Genomic DNA, 14,257 nt, shown 5'->3' on the forward strand with positions numbered 1-14,257 from the left:
TGATATTGCTTCACTATTTTTCACCGCAGCATTGGGGGAATTGGTGATCCTCTGCCCATCTTGACTTCTGAGAGACACCGCCATTCTGAGAGGCTCTTTTTATACCCAATCATGTTTCCAATTGACCTAATAAGTTACAAATTGATCCTCCAGCTGTTCCTTATATGTACATTTAATTTTACCGGCCTCTTATTGTTACCTGTCCCAACTTTTTTGGAATGCGTAGCTCTCATGAAATCCAAAATGAGACAATATTTGGCATGACATTTCAAAATATCTCACTTTCAACATTTGATATGTTCTCTATATTATATTGTGAATAAAATATAAGTTTATGAGATTTGTAAAATAGTCAATTCCTTTTTTACTGACAATTTGTACAGTGTCCCAACTTTTTTGGAATCGGGTTTGTGTGTGTATGTATATGTATGTGTATATATATATATATATATATATATATATATATATATAATATTTTTTTTTTTTTTAATTATTTATATTTAAATGTAAGCAGTGTATGTGCCTATATGTGACCTGCTATCAGCCTCTTGCAGTCCCTGTACAGCAGAGCACATAGAGAGGGCAGGGGAAGCAGTACGAGAAGCAGCCTGTGGGGAGGGGGGGGGGAGGCTCATACCTATTTATTACCCATCTTAGAGATCACAATACCCCCATGACAATGTCTTCATCTGATTTTCTCTTCAGAAGTACGGAGGCATTTTTGTTCAGGCATCATCCAGGGTCACCATTTACTTCCAGGACTGAGCTGCCTGGACTGAATATGTAAATTCAGGTGCCTGTGCAGTTCTTGGCTGTGTTCACAAATATCCGACACAGATTATGCTGCAGCCTCTCACCTTGACACTTGACACAAAATAACAATGTACAGGCAGACCACTGGGGGAGAGAAGACTGAGGAAATGCTTCCTCCTGCCTGCAGCAGACTGATGGCATAATCTCAGTCTAGGCCGATTTACTGAACTAGAGCTGAAAGATTTCTATTTAAAGCGGAGTTCCACCCAAAAGTGGAACTTCCGCTTTAAGTACTTCTGACCCCCTAACATGCCACATTTGGCATGTCATTTTTTTTGGGGGGGGTAACCTAGATTGACAGGTACTCGCTCCCACTTCCTCTCAGGCCGCCTAGGCGGCTCGAGCAGAAGTTCTCCCTCCCCTCTCCCTCTCTGCAATCTTCTGGGACACATCACAGGTCCCAGAAGATTGCCTGGCCAGTCACAACGTGCAATGCGACTCGCGCATGCGCTGTGCACACCTGGCTGTGAAGCGATAAACCCTCTAGTCTGGTGCCCACACTTGTTATGCCGGCGCCGGGGACGTGCGAGAACAACTTTTTTTTGTAGCTGCTGACTTTTAATAAACACAAAAACAAGTGGAACTCCGCTTTAATGATAAAAGGTAGAAGTAGTGTTTTCCTCTACCCCAGCAATGGATGGTATATGAACCTTTATACATTTTGTGTATATGATGTGAAAGCAGAGTTACCCTTTAACCGCTTGCCGACTGCTCACAGTATATTTACTGCGGCAGTCAGCCCCTCACAGGCAGAGTGACGTAGGTCTACGTCGCTCGCCTGTGAGGCTCTGGGGAGCGAGCGCGCTCCCGCTCGGTCACGGACCCCCCCCCCCCCCGCGCGTGTGACCAGCGGACCCGATGTCCGCCGGTCACTCGGCGATCGGCAGGGGGAGAGGGAGAATGTCAGGCAGCTTGTGTAAACAAGCCACCTGTCATTCTCCTCGCTGTAAAAACACTGATCACATGGATCTACTATGTAGATCCGTTGATCAGTGTCCTTACAGCTCAAGCCACAGCCAATCACAGTAGAAAAAACGCCCCTAGGGACACACACAGCCCCTCCCTCCCAAATAAAGTTAACCCCTTCACTACCAGTGTATTTTTACAGTAACAGTGCATATATATAGCACTGATTACTGTAGAAATGTCACTGGTAACCCCAAAAGTGTCAAAAATGTCAGTCAAGGGTCCGATCTGTCCGCCCCAATGTCGCAGTACCGCAAAAAAAATCGCAGATCGCCGCCATTACACGTTAAAAAAAAAAACACCAAAAATGACAGAAATCTTTCCCTTTGTTAGTAAACGCGATAACTTTTGCGCAAACCAATCAAAATACGCTTTTTGCGATTTTTTTTTTTTACCAAACATATGTAGCATAAAACAAATTGGCCGAAAATTTTAAAAAATTTTGATTTTTACTTTTTTTTTTTGGGGAATTTCATATAAAAAAAATTGAAAAATATTGTTATTTTTGCAAAATGTACGCTCTTTTTTTGTTTATAGTGCAAAAAAGTAAAAATCGCACGGGTGATCAAATACCACCAAAAGAAAGCGCTGTTTGTGGGAAAAAAAGGACGCCAAATTCGTTTAGATACAGCGTCGCACGACCGCGCAATTGTCTGTTAAAATCACGCAGTGCCGAATCGCAAAATACCCCCTGGTCGTTTAGCAGGAAAATCCTCCGGGGCTTAAGTGGTTAATATACATGTGTCAAACACAAGACCTGTGTGCTGAATGTGGCCGACCAGGCTATTTCATGTGGCCCTTGCACCTTTATTGCAACTGTGGAACCCCCTTGTCTCCGCCTCCACTTTGTCTAAGCAGTTGGCAGCAGGGAAAAGAACAAAATTCCTCCTTCAGAATTTGCACCTCTCTGTGCAGCCTCAGCACCCCCTCATCTCCACCTCCCTGATCTTAGCATTCAGCAGATGCCAACAGTTGACTCCAGCCCTCATCTGGTCCTCCTCCAGACCCTGCACTTTGTGCTTTCCAGCTCTGCCCCAAGCTTCTTTCTGGCAGTGGCACAAGGTAAGGGGGTGCATTGGGATGTAAGGGATGGTGGGGGGGGCTCTTGACATCTGATGTATGGGGGGGCTGAGACCTCTGGACATCCAGTCCTACAGATACAACCAGCCCCCTTGAGGGCAACTCTAATGCCAATGCGGCCCACAATGAAATTGAGTTTGACACCCCTGCTTTAATGGTATTATCCAGTGATATTTTTTTCCCCTGGTTGTTATCTAATTGTTTGCTCTTAACTGTTTTACAGCTTTACAGAAGCAATGGCCTTTCAACCGCAGTCCGAGTTCCTGAAAAGACAAGAGTTTTATTACCTGGGGGCGGCTCTAGTCGCTGTGGGCGGAGTTCTGGTCATTTCCAGCTTCCTGGCATTAGGATTCGTCGGCACATATTTAGGTAAGAAAATGTCAGTGTTTTGGGTAAATGAAAAGAGGGAGTGAAATGGACTTGGTATAAAGCTGGGGTGGCAGTGCTTAAAAGGTCAATACACATAAAGTGGATGCAAAATCTTTTGCTATGTAAGATGCTGTGCAAGCTCTTGGTGCTATACTGTATAGATTCTTTATAAATTTTCCAATTCCCTTTGAGCTTTCATTGTGTAACGCTCCTGCGTTTCTTATATGGTGTGGATTTTCAGCTGCAGAAATAGTTCCACGTCAGCAGTCATGTAAGAGATATGCTGAGATACCATTCCCAACCTCAATGACTCATCATGTGTGGAAGGTCTTATTTCAGCCAGTAAATACACACAATTAGCAAGCTGGTTCCTAGAGTGACTTTATGTATGTGGTAACACAATGATGAAGGTTGAGGGATAGGTTGAATGGAGGTGATAGGTGATAGACACTTGAAGGTGAGACAGTAGCAGATGGATGCAGGAAGGTTTAGCAATGTTGTATGATAGCAGATGATAGAATAGCAGGTGGACATACAAAAGAGATCAACCCAGTGCAGAAAAGTAGCAGTAGTCTCAAGAGCTAGCAATCTAGTTTATGCAGATGTAATAAACAGTCTTTACTATGCAGAGCTAGATAGTGTAAGCTTAGTATAAGTTTATAGAGAATTCCCCTGCGGGGTACTTAGCACTATTAGCGATACAGCCGAAGGGTGGTTCAGGAGAGGCGGATGATCCAGTAGCGGGATACAGGGATCAGCGCAGCGAGGTTCCGTCAGCGAAGTAAGCTTGCAAGCATGGAAGCTTCAAGCAAGGTTAGCATCCAGATAAGGGTGTTTGAACGAACACATGCGAGTGAGAACCGACGCCTTAAATGGCCATCTAGTCCGGCGCTGAGTGATGACAGCTCCAGTCTTAAAGGTGTATGCGCACCTTTCCAAAAGTAAATGGTAGGGCGCATACACTTGTGGAAAGTGTAATTTAGGGTACCAAAGGTACCGGAACATTACAATACCCCCCCCTTAAGGCCTGCTCCTGAAGGCCTCTGGAGCTGGTTTGTCTGGGTATCTCGCATGAAAATTGCGGATTAATCTAGGGGCATGTATGTCAGAGGTGTTTAGCCAGGTGTCGTCTTGGGGCCCATAGTTCTTCCATCTAACCAAGTACTGAAGTCTTCTTCTGTAGATACGAGAATCCAGAATCTCTTTTATCTCGTATTCTTCTCCACCTTCAACTTGTACAGGAGGGAGAGGTGGAATATTAGGCCTTATTCCGTGGTCCGGAACATGGGGCTTCAGTAGCGACACATGGAAAATGGGATGGATTTTTAGGTCCATTGGCAATGTAAGCTGCACTGCAGCTTTTCCAATAAGTTTCTTGATTGGGAAAGGTCCCAAGAACAGAGGTCCAAGCTTTTTGCTAGGGATCTTCAGTCTCAAGTTTTTTGTTGAGAGCCAAACGAGGTCCCCGATAGTATACTGTGGAGAAGGTCTTCTACGAAGATCATAGTACTTCTTTTGTTGACTGTGAGCGTGTGCAATGGTAGTATTTAGTAAACCCAGAGAATCCTTTATTTGGGTAAGATAGTCTGAGGCTACTGGGTTATTTGAAGGAAGGATGCGTGGAGGGAGAATAGAGGGATGGAACCCATAGTTCAAGTAGAACGGACTCTGCTTGGTTGTACTGTGAGTTGCGTTGTTGTAGGCAAATTCTGCCAGGGGGAGAAGATCCAACCAATCATCCTGTTGGTAAGAAGTGTAATAACGTAAATACTGCTCGATGCATTGGTTGACTCTTTCAGTCTGTCCGTTGGTCTGCGGATGGTAAGGAGAAGTGAGCTTCCGCTCAATCCGTAGTATGTGACATAGTTCTTGCCAGAATTTAGAAATAAATTGGGATCCACGGTCAGACAGAAGAGTTTTTGGGATGCCATGTAATCTGAAGACATGTTTCATCAGGAGTTCTGCCGTTTGTTTGGACGAAGGTAGTCTGCGAATAGCAATGAAATGTGCCATCTTTGTCAGATGGTCCACTGACACCAAGATGGTATTAAATCCTTTGGAAGGAGGCAATTCTACGATGAAGTCCAATGACAAAACCCCCCATGGAGTTTGGGGTATTGGTAGACTGCATAGTAGACCGGATGGTCTCGTAGTGTCAATTTTGGACCTGGCACAGACATTGCATGAAGAGACGAATTTTTGTATAGATGTTTTCATGTCAGGCCACCAGAATTGTCGAGAAATCAAATTGAAAGTCTTTGTCATACCCATATGTCCTGCCATAGGCACATCATGCGATAATTCCAAGATCTTGGTGCGTAGGGTAGGTGGTATGTAAAGTTTGTCGTTGTAGTAGAGGAAGCCTTCTGCATCAGTATTTAGTTGTGGTGGGGGTGAATCCAAACTTATACCATGCAGAACCTCTTCCTTTAAGGAACGGACAACTCCAATAATGCGTTTGTGAGGTATTATAGGAACGGAAGGGATTTCAAAGTAGTTTTCTTCAGTTAGTCGTGATAGTGCATCCGCCTTTTTGTTCTTATCTGCAGGTGTGTAGGTCACTAGGAAGTTAAACCTTAGAAAAAATAGTGACCATCGTACCTGTCGATGCGAGAGAGTTTTGCTAGTCTGAAGATATTGGAGGTTTTTATGGTCCGTGTATATAATTATTGGTAGTTGGGTGCCTTCGAGTAAATGTCGCCAATTCTCCAGAGCCAATTTTATAGCAAGCAGTTCCTTTTCACCCACGGGGTAATTTATCTCGGGACTGCTCAGGGATTTAGAAAAAAAGGCGACTGGATGAAGTGGTGAAGTGTGGGTAGGTCGTTGGGAGAGTATTGCTCCTACTGCCATGTTTGACGCATCTACCTCCAGAATGTATTGGAGGGATGGGTCTGGATGGCGTAATATGGGAGCGGAAGTAAACCTTGTCTTTAACAAGTGGAAAGCCTTATTTGCTTCTTCTGACCATTTAAATGGTATTTTTATGCTAGTGAGCTGTGTGAGGGGTCTCACAATAGCAGAAAAGTTTTTTATGAACTTCCTGTAGAAATTTGAAAATCCCAGGAATCGCTGTAGCGCCTTGCGTGTAGTTGGTGTAGGCCAATCCTGGATGCAGGATATTTTACTCATGTCCATCTCGATTCCTGTTTTGGATATGATGTAGCCTAGAAAGAGTACCTCATCTTTATGGAACAAGCATTTCTTCAGCTTCACATAAAGATTATGTGCAAGCAATCTCGATAATACAAGTCTTACATGTCTTATGTGTTCAGACAGGGTCCGTGAATATATAAGTATATCGTCCAGATATACCACAACACAGACATCTAGTAAGTCTTTAAAAATATTGTTTATAAATCGTTGGAAAACTGCAGGGGCATTGCATAGGCCGAATGGCATCACAAGATATTCGAACAATCCGTATCTAGTTCTGAATGCAGTCTTCCACTCGTGTCCATCACGGATTCGAATGAGATTGTATGCTCCTTTCAGGTCTAATTTTGAAAAATAGGTAGCTCCACGCACCTGCTCAATGAGCTCAGGGATAAGCGGTAGAGGATAGCGATCTTTTATTGTGATAGCATTCAATTTCCTGTAGTCGATGATAGGTCTGAGACTTGAATCTTTATTGCGAACAAAAAAGAGTCCTGCTGCTGTGGAAGAAGTGGAAGGTCTAATAAAACCTTTTTCCAAGTTCTCATCCAAATAGGTTTTGAGATGGGCAAGTTCATCCTGTGAAAGAGGATAAACATGACCGAACGGCAATTTGCTATTTGGGAGTAGATCAATGCTACAATCATAGTCTGGATGAGGAGGTAATGCTTGAGCATTTTTCTCAAGAAAAACCTCAGAAAGATCCTGATAACATAGTGGTGCAATCTCATCTGTCACCACAGACAGAATCTTCCCGGAAAACGGGAGGTTACACGTTTCCTCGCAATAACAAGAAGGGAAGGTCAAGGACCGTTTCTTCCAATCTATGGTTGGTTGGTGTGTGTGCAACCAGGGAAGTCCCAACACAATGGGAAAGTGGGGTGATGGTATTAAATCGAAGGTAGAAGTCTCCCTATGAGACTCGTTAATAGTGACTAGAAGTGCTTGTGTCTGATCGGTGATCGGACCAGAGGATAACGGAACACCGGTAATAAGACTTACTGAGACAGGTTTGAGTTTAGAAATAATAGGAATTTTATTTAAAGCAGCAAAACATATATCCATATAATTTCCACAAGATCCTGTGTCAATCATGGCCTTAGTAGTAATCCTGTTCTGGTCCCATTGTAATGTCAAAAAAACAGAAATGTAGGGGTTAGTGAATGAAGTTGTCAATCCTCCTAGGGAGACATGTGAACACTCACCCTTCTTTTTGTTGACTAGGGGACAGACATTTATCTTGTGATCCGGGGATGCACAGTACAAGCAGAGATTTTCATTTCGTCTTTTGGCTTTTTCCATAGTTGATAGCGGTGGGCGTATGGTTCCTACCTCCATAGGAACGGCCAGACTCCGAGAGGAAACGGATAATGGCATTCCCATCTTTTCAGCCTTTCTTTCTCGTAGTCTTCTATCTATGGTAATACTGAGTTGTATTAGTGCATCCAGGGTTTTTGGCAGATCCGCTCGGGCGAGCTCGTCCTCAACGGCTTCTGATAGGCCAAGCCTAAATTGGGTTTTCAGAGATGCATCATTCCATTCTGAATCAATGGTCCATCTCTTGAACTGTGCGACAAAGTCTTCTACAGGCCTCCCTCCTTGTTTCAAGGATCTTAACTGAAGATCAGCAGTACTCTGCCTATTGGGGTCATCATATAGGCTAGTGAGCTCTGCCAGGAACAAGGCATAGGAGTTGAGAAGCTGGTCGTTTTTCTCAAAAAGAGAATCTGCCCAGGCTCGAGGATCGTTTGATAGGTAAGAAATAATAGTACAAACCTTAATGTGATCAGTAAGGTAGGTACGAGGTTTTAACAAAAAAAGTAACTCACATGCGTTTTTAAATTCGCGAATTTTTTTGCGATCGCCTGTAAATACCAAAGGGGGATTTATCTTGGGTTCAGGGGACTGAGCAGAGGTAAGTTGTGTCAGTCTAATTACCTGCTGCGACAGAGCCTGATTGTCTTCTTTTAATTCAGCAAGTGCGTGGATTAACGCAGATACTTGCTGGTTTAATTGTGTCACCTGAGTGGTTATTTCTGCTGAATCCATTTTTTGGTTCGTTCAATCTGTAACGCTCCTGCGTTTCTTATATGGTGTGGATTTTCAGCTGCAGAAATAGTTCCACGTCAGCAGTCATGTAAGAGATATGCTGAGATACCATTCCCAACCTCAATGACTCATCATGTGTGGAAGGTCTTATTTCAGCCAGTAAATACACACAATTAGCAAGCTGGTTCCTAGAATGACTTTATGTATGTGGTAACACAATGATGAAGGTTTGAGGGATAGGTTGAATGGAGGTGATAGGTGATAGACACTTGAAGGTGAGACAGTAGCAGATGGATGCAGGAAGGTTTAGCAATGTTGTATGATAGCAGATGATAGAATAGCAGGTGGACATACAAAAGAGATCAACCCAGTGCAGAAAAGTAGCAGTAGTCTCAAGAGCTAGCAATCTAGTTTATGCAGATGTAATAAACAGTCTTTACTATGCAGAGCTAGATAGTGTAAGCTTAGTATAAGTTTATAGAGAATTCCCCTGCGGATTACTTAGCACTATTAGCGATACAGCCGAAGGGTGGTTCAGGAGAGGCGGATGATTCAGTAGCGGGATACAGGGATCAGCGCAGCGAGGTTCCGTCAGCGAAGTAAGCTTGCAAGCATGGAAGCTTCAAGCAAGGTTAGCATCCAGATAAGGGTGTTTGAACGAACACATGTGAGTGAGAACCGACGCCTTAAATAGCCATCTAGTCCGGCGCTGAGTGATGACAGCTCCAGTCTTAAAGGTGTATGCGCACCTTTCCAAAAGTAAATGGTAGGGCGCATACACTTGTGGAAAGTGTAATTTAGGGTACCAAAGGTACCGGAACATTACACATTGACACTTTTCACATGGGAGACAGTAAAAGCAGGTGGTCTAGCTGCAGTTTTATTTCCACCACTTAAACACAGAAATGCAGTCACTTGGCTGTACATGTGCCACAGAACAAATATTATAGGGTAGTGATGGCGAACCTTGGCACCCCAGATGTTTTGGAACTACATTTCCCATGATGCTCATGCACTCTGCAGTGTAGTTTTGCATCATGGGAAAGGTAGTTTCAAAACATCTGGGGTGCCAAGGTTCACCATCACTGTATAGGGCATGCTGCATTCAGCAGGCATTAATGCAGCTAAACCCAATCCGTGGAAGTAAGGCCCCGTCACAACTGCCCTCTAACCATGTGCAATGCACAGTGGGTCGGCATGTTGAGTATTGATGCAAGCAGTAAGTTGGCAACATATTGTCTACTCACATCCTGCAATACTTTCTGAACAGTGAGCTACCACAGGTCACTTTTTAAAAGGGTGGCAGTACAGCCACACTTATGGACGAGCACTTTGTCACCCAAAAAATGGTAATGGATATTTGCTGCAATAGAGGAGGTATTGTACTCACCTCTCTGGTGGCCTGTATGTCCCAAGTGTGGCACCTGACATTAGCAAAGGGCTGCACATAGAATTTAGTGACAATTCATTGTCAGAGACAGCAGAAAAACAGGATATAGTCAAACACTGTGGGTACGATATAAGAGATGATCAGAGACTGTGGATGTAATACAAGAGATGATCAGAGACGGCAGACATGATACAAGAGACGGTCAGAGACTGCAGACTTGATACATGAGACCGGAGATGGTCAGAGACTGCAGACATGATACAAGAGATGGTCAGAGACTGCAGACATGATACAAGAGATGGTCAGAGACTACAGACATGATACAAGAGATAGTCAGAGACTGCAGACATGATACAAGAGATGGTCAGAGACTACAGACATGATACAAGGGATAGTGAGAGACTGCAGACACGATACAATAGATGGTCAGAGACTGCAGACATGATACAATAGATGGTCAGAGACTGCAGACATGATACAAGAGATAGTGAGAGACTGCAGACACGATACAATAGATGGTCAGAGACTGCAGACATGATACAAGAGATGGTCAGAGACTGCAAACATGATACATGAGATGGTCAGAGACTGCAGCCATAAAACAGGAGATGGCCAGTGCCTGCAAACATAATACAAGAGAAGGTCAGAGACTGCAGACACAATACAAAAATAGTCAGAGACTGCAATCATGATACGAAAGCTGGTCAGAGACTGTAGACTTGATACAAGAAATGGTCAGAGACTGCAGACATGATACAAGAGATGGTCAGAGACTGCAAACATGATACATGAGATGGTCAGAGACTGCAGCCATAAAACAGGAGATGGCCAGTGCCTGCAAACATAATACAAGAGAAGGTCAGAGACTGCAGACACAATACAAAAATAGTCAGAGACTGCAATCATGATACGAAAGCTGGTCAGAGACTGTAGACTTGATACAAGAAATGGTCAGAGACTGCAGACATGATACAAGAAATGGTCAGAGACTGCGGACATGATACAGGAGATGGTCAGAGACTGTGGACATGCTGCTGGAGACTGACAGGGACTGTGAACATGCTATAGGAGTTTTAAGAGACTGAGCACATGCTTCAGGAGAGAGCCATTGACTGTAGACACATTACATGAGACTGCTAGAAATCATTCTGCACAATAAGTGCCAAAGGGCCCAATGCTGCAGGATTGGAACCAAGACTGTAGAGTGTTTGGGTGACTTTACATCTACATCGATCATTTCTACACAGGGCCGGCCTAAGGTGTTCAGGCGCCCTGTGCGAGCTAATCCTGTGGCGCCCCCCACCGCGCGCGTGACACCCCCCGCACATTTTCTTGCACTTTTTTGCACTTTATATGACTTTTTTATGATCACTAATAACTTAGCCCCGCTTACATTAGAGACCCCTCACAGAGCCCCCCTTACATCAAAGACCCCCTTACATCAGAGACTCCCCCCACAGAGCCCCCCGTTACATCAGAGACTCCCCCCACAGAGCCCCCTTACATCAGAGACCCCCCACACAGAGCCCCCCTTACATCATAGACCCCCCCACACAGAGCTCCCCTTACATCAGAGACCCCCACACAGAGCTCCCCTTACATCAGAGACCCCCACACTGAACCTCCAGGCCGCAGTCGCTGCTTACCTCCCGCTGTGTGGCCTGATCATCTGCGAGCTGTGATGGCCGCACGGCGCCCCTTTTGCCCATGGCGCCCTGTGCGGCCGCACAGCTCGCACACCCCAAAGGCCGGCCCTATTTCTACAGTACAGTCAGGAGTCCGCTGTACATTTTCAAACAAGCTTACCAAAGCCACGTTTTAACCCTCTTCATGCCATAAGGAGCGGGGCACATCCGTGGCAGCCAAAGCGTTAAAGGAAGTGACAATAGGAGAAACAAGTAAAATGTCTCTGCTATCGCAGGGAACAGCCTCGAAGTGAAATGCACGTATACCAGCGTTTGCCCGTGTGCCACTTGCGACACAAAAGTGTGAGAAATGTGTAGGTAGAGTAGCTAGTGAAAGCTGAAATATCAAGCTGCCAAAATGTGATAATATTTATATTCACATTAATAAAAGGCCTGCAGTCTTTGGGAAGGAATGTGGCTCATTTTTCAATGGCTTCTCTGATTTACAGCGGGCTGTTGATGATAATTCCAGCTGAGAGTGATGGGTTAGGTGAATGCACATTACACAGCAATCATGTCATGTTCTTCACCGTGGAATAAAAACCGCTCGGCCCCTCCGTACTGACAGCTGCATAGATCCAGATCCGTTCTATGTATACAATACCCCGCTTTACTAATCTGCCCGCCTGCGTCACACTTCCAGACGTCTGACCGGGATATAATAACCTTTCACATTCTGCAGGAAGCCGATTTTATTTTCTTTTTACACCACTGACATGTTTTAACTCCAGGCAACCTTTTTTGCAATGCAGAAGTGTTATTCTGATGACGCAGCCTTTGAAATGATACGGCAATTACAAGTAGCTCTTGAAAGTGTTTTTTTTTTCCCAGGTATGCATCTGAATGTGATGAAGTTAAAGCTGGCGTTTAATCTGCTGATATTTTGCCCTTTCAGGTTCCGCCTTTCCCCCCTCATCAACGTGCTAATGAAACGATTGCATAAAACATTTTTATTACATATGTACACTGAACAAAATTATAAACGCATCACTTTTGTTTTTTTCCCCCATTTTTCATGAGCTGAACTCAAAGATCGAAGACTTTTTCGATGTACACAAAAGGCTTATTTCTCTCAAATATTGTTCACAAATCTGGCTAAGGCCCCTTTCACACATACGGATCGTTTGTCCGTTTTTCATCCATCCGTTGATGGATGAAAAATGGACATCAATGCATTCCTATGGAAAAATGGATGACAACGGATGATCATCCGTTTACATCCGTTTTCATCCGCATCCGCTTCCGTCAATATCCATTATTTTTAACGGATGAAAACTCTATTTTTCTTCCGTTTAAAAAAACAGATCAGGTGGAAAACGGATGAAAACTGACAAACGGTCCGTTTTTCATCCGTTTTTGCATTGGTAGTGGATGTAAAAAAAAAAAAACGGACGGAAAACGGATAAAAAACGGACGGAAAATTGATCCATTTTGACGTGACTGAACTTATGAAATGACTGGTCCGTATGTGTGAAAGGCCCCTTTCACACATACGGTCCGTTTGTCCGTTTTTCATCCAACCGTTGACGGATGAAAAACGGACATCAATGCATCTCTATGTAAAAATGGATGACAACGGATGATAACCCGTTAACATTCATTTTCATCCCCTTCCGTCAATGTCCATTTTTTTGGAACGGATGAATGCCCTATTTTTCATCTGTCTAAAAAACGGATCGGAGGAAAAACGGATGTAAACGGACAAACGGTCCGTTTTTCATCCGTTTCTGCATTGGTAGTGGATGGAAAAAAAATGGATGAAAAAACGGATGGAAAACTGATACATTTTGACGTGACTGAACTGATGAACTGAGCGGAACGTATGTGTGAAAGGGGCCTAAATCTGTGTTAGGCCTCTTTCACACATACAGACCGGACTGTTCATTTCATCAGTTCAGTCACGTTTTATTGTCATCAGTTTTTCATCAGTTTTTTATCCATTGCCATCCGTTATTCATCAATTTTTCATCCTTTTGTCATCAATTTTTCATCCTTTGTCATCAGGTTTTCATCCATTTTTCATCCATTGTCATCCATTTTTTATCCTTTATCAGTTTTTCATCCTTTGTCATCCGTTTTTCATCCATTTTTTATACTTTGTCATCCAATGTCATCCGTTTTCATCTGTTACCATCCATTTTTTATCCAGTGTCATCCGTTTTTCATTTGTTTTCATCCGTTTTTCATCCATTTTTCATCCATTGTCATCCGTTTTTCATCCTTTGTCATCTGTTTTCATCCAGTGTCATCTGTTTTTCATCTGTTTTCCATCCATTGTCATCCGTTTTTCATCCTTTGTCATCTGTTTTCCATCCATTGTCATCCGTTTTTCATCCTTTGTCATCTGTTTTCCATCCATTGTCATCCGTTTTTCATCCTTTGTCATCTGTTTTCCATCCATTGTCATCCGTTTTCCATCCATTGTCATCCGTTTTCCATCCATTGTCATCCGTTTTCCATCCATTGTCATCCGTTTTTCATCCATTGTCATCCGTTTTTCATCCATTTTTCATACTCTATCATCCAATGTCATCCGTTTTCATCTGTTGTCATCCGTTTTTCATCCAGTGTCATCTGTTTTTTATCCGTTTTTCATCCGATCCGTTTTTTAACGGATGAAAAATAGGGCTTTCTTCCGTTCAAAAAAACGGATGTTGATGGATGCGGATGAAAACAGATGTAGATGAATGATCATCCATTTACATAGGAATGCATTGATGTCTGTTTTCATCCGTCAACGGATGGATGA

At 43.5% G+C, this 14,257-nt stretch overlaps 1 protein-coding gene across 1 annotated transcript in view; it reads left to right on the forward strand.

Moving 5' to 3' along the window:
• PEMT (phosphatidylethanolamine N-methyltransferase) overlaps positions 1–14,257 on the forward strand; it is a 297,675-nt gene that overhangs the window by 143,532 nt on the left and 139,886 nt on the right. The window contains exon 4 of the mRNA XM_082261246.1: positions 3,083–3,228. Coding sequence (XP_082117372.1) covers positions 3,083–3,228 — 146 coding nt within the window. The remainder of the gene's footprint in view (positions 1–3,082; positions 3,229–14,257) is intronic.

This window comes from Pelophylax lessonae, assembly GCF_965119305.1.
Source record: "Pelophylax lessonae genome assembly, chromosome: 6".
Lineage (NCBI taxonomy): Eukaryota > Metazoa > Chordata > Amphibia > Anura > Ranidae > Pelophylax > Pelophylax lessonae.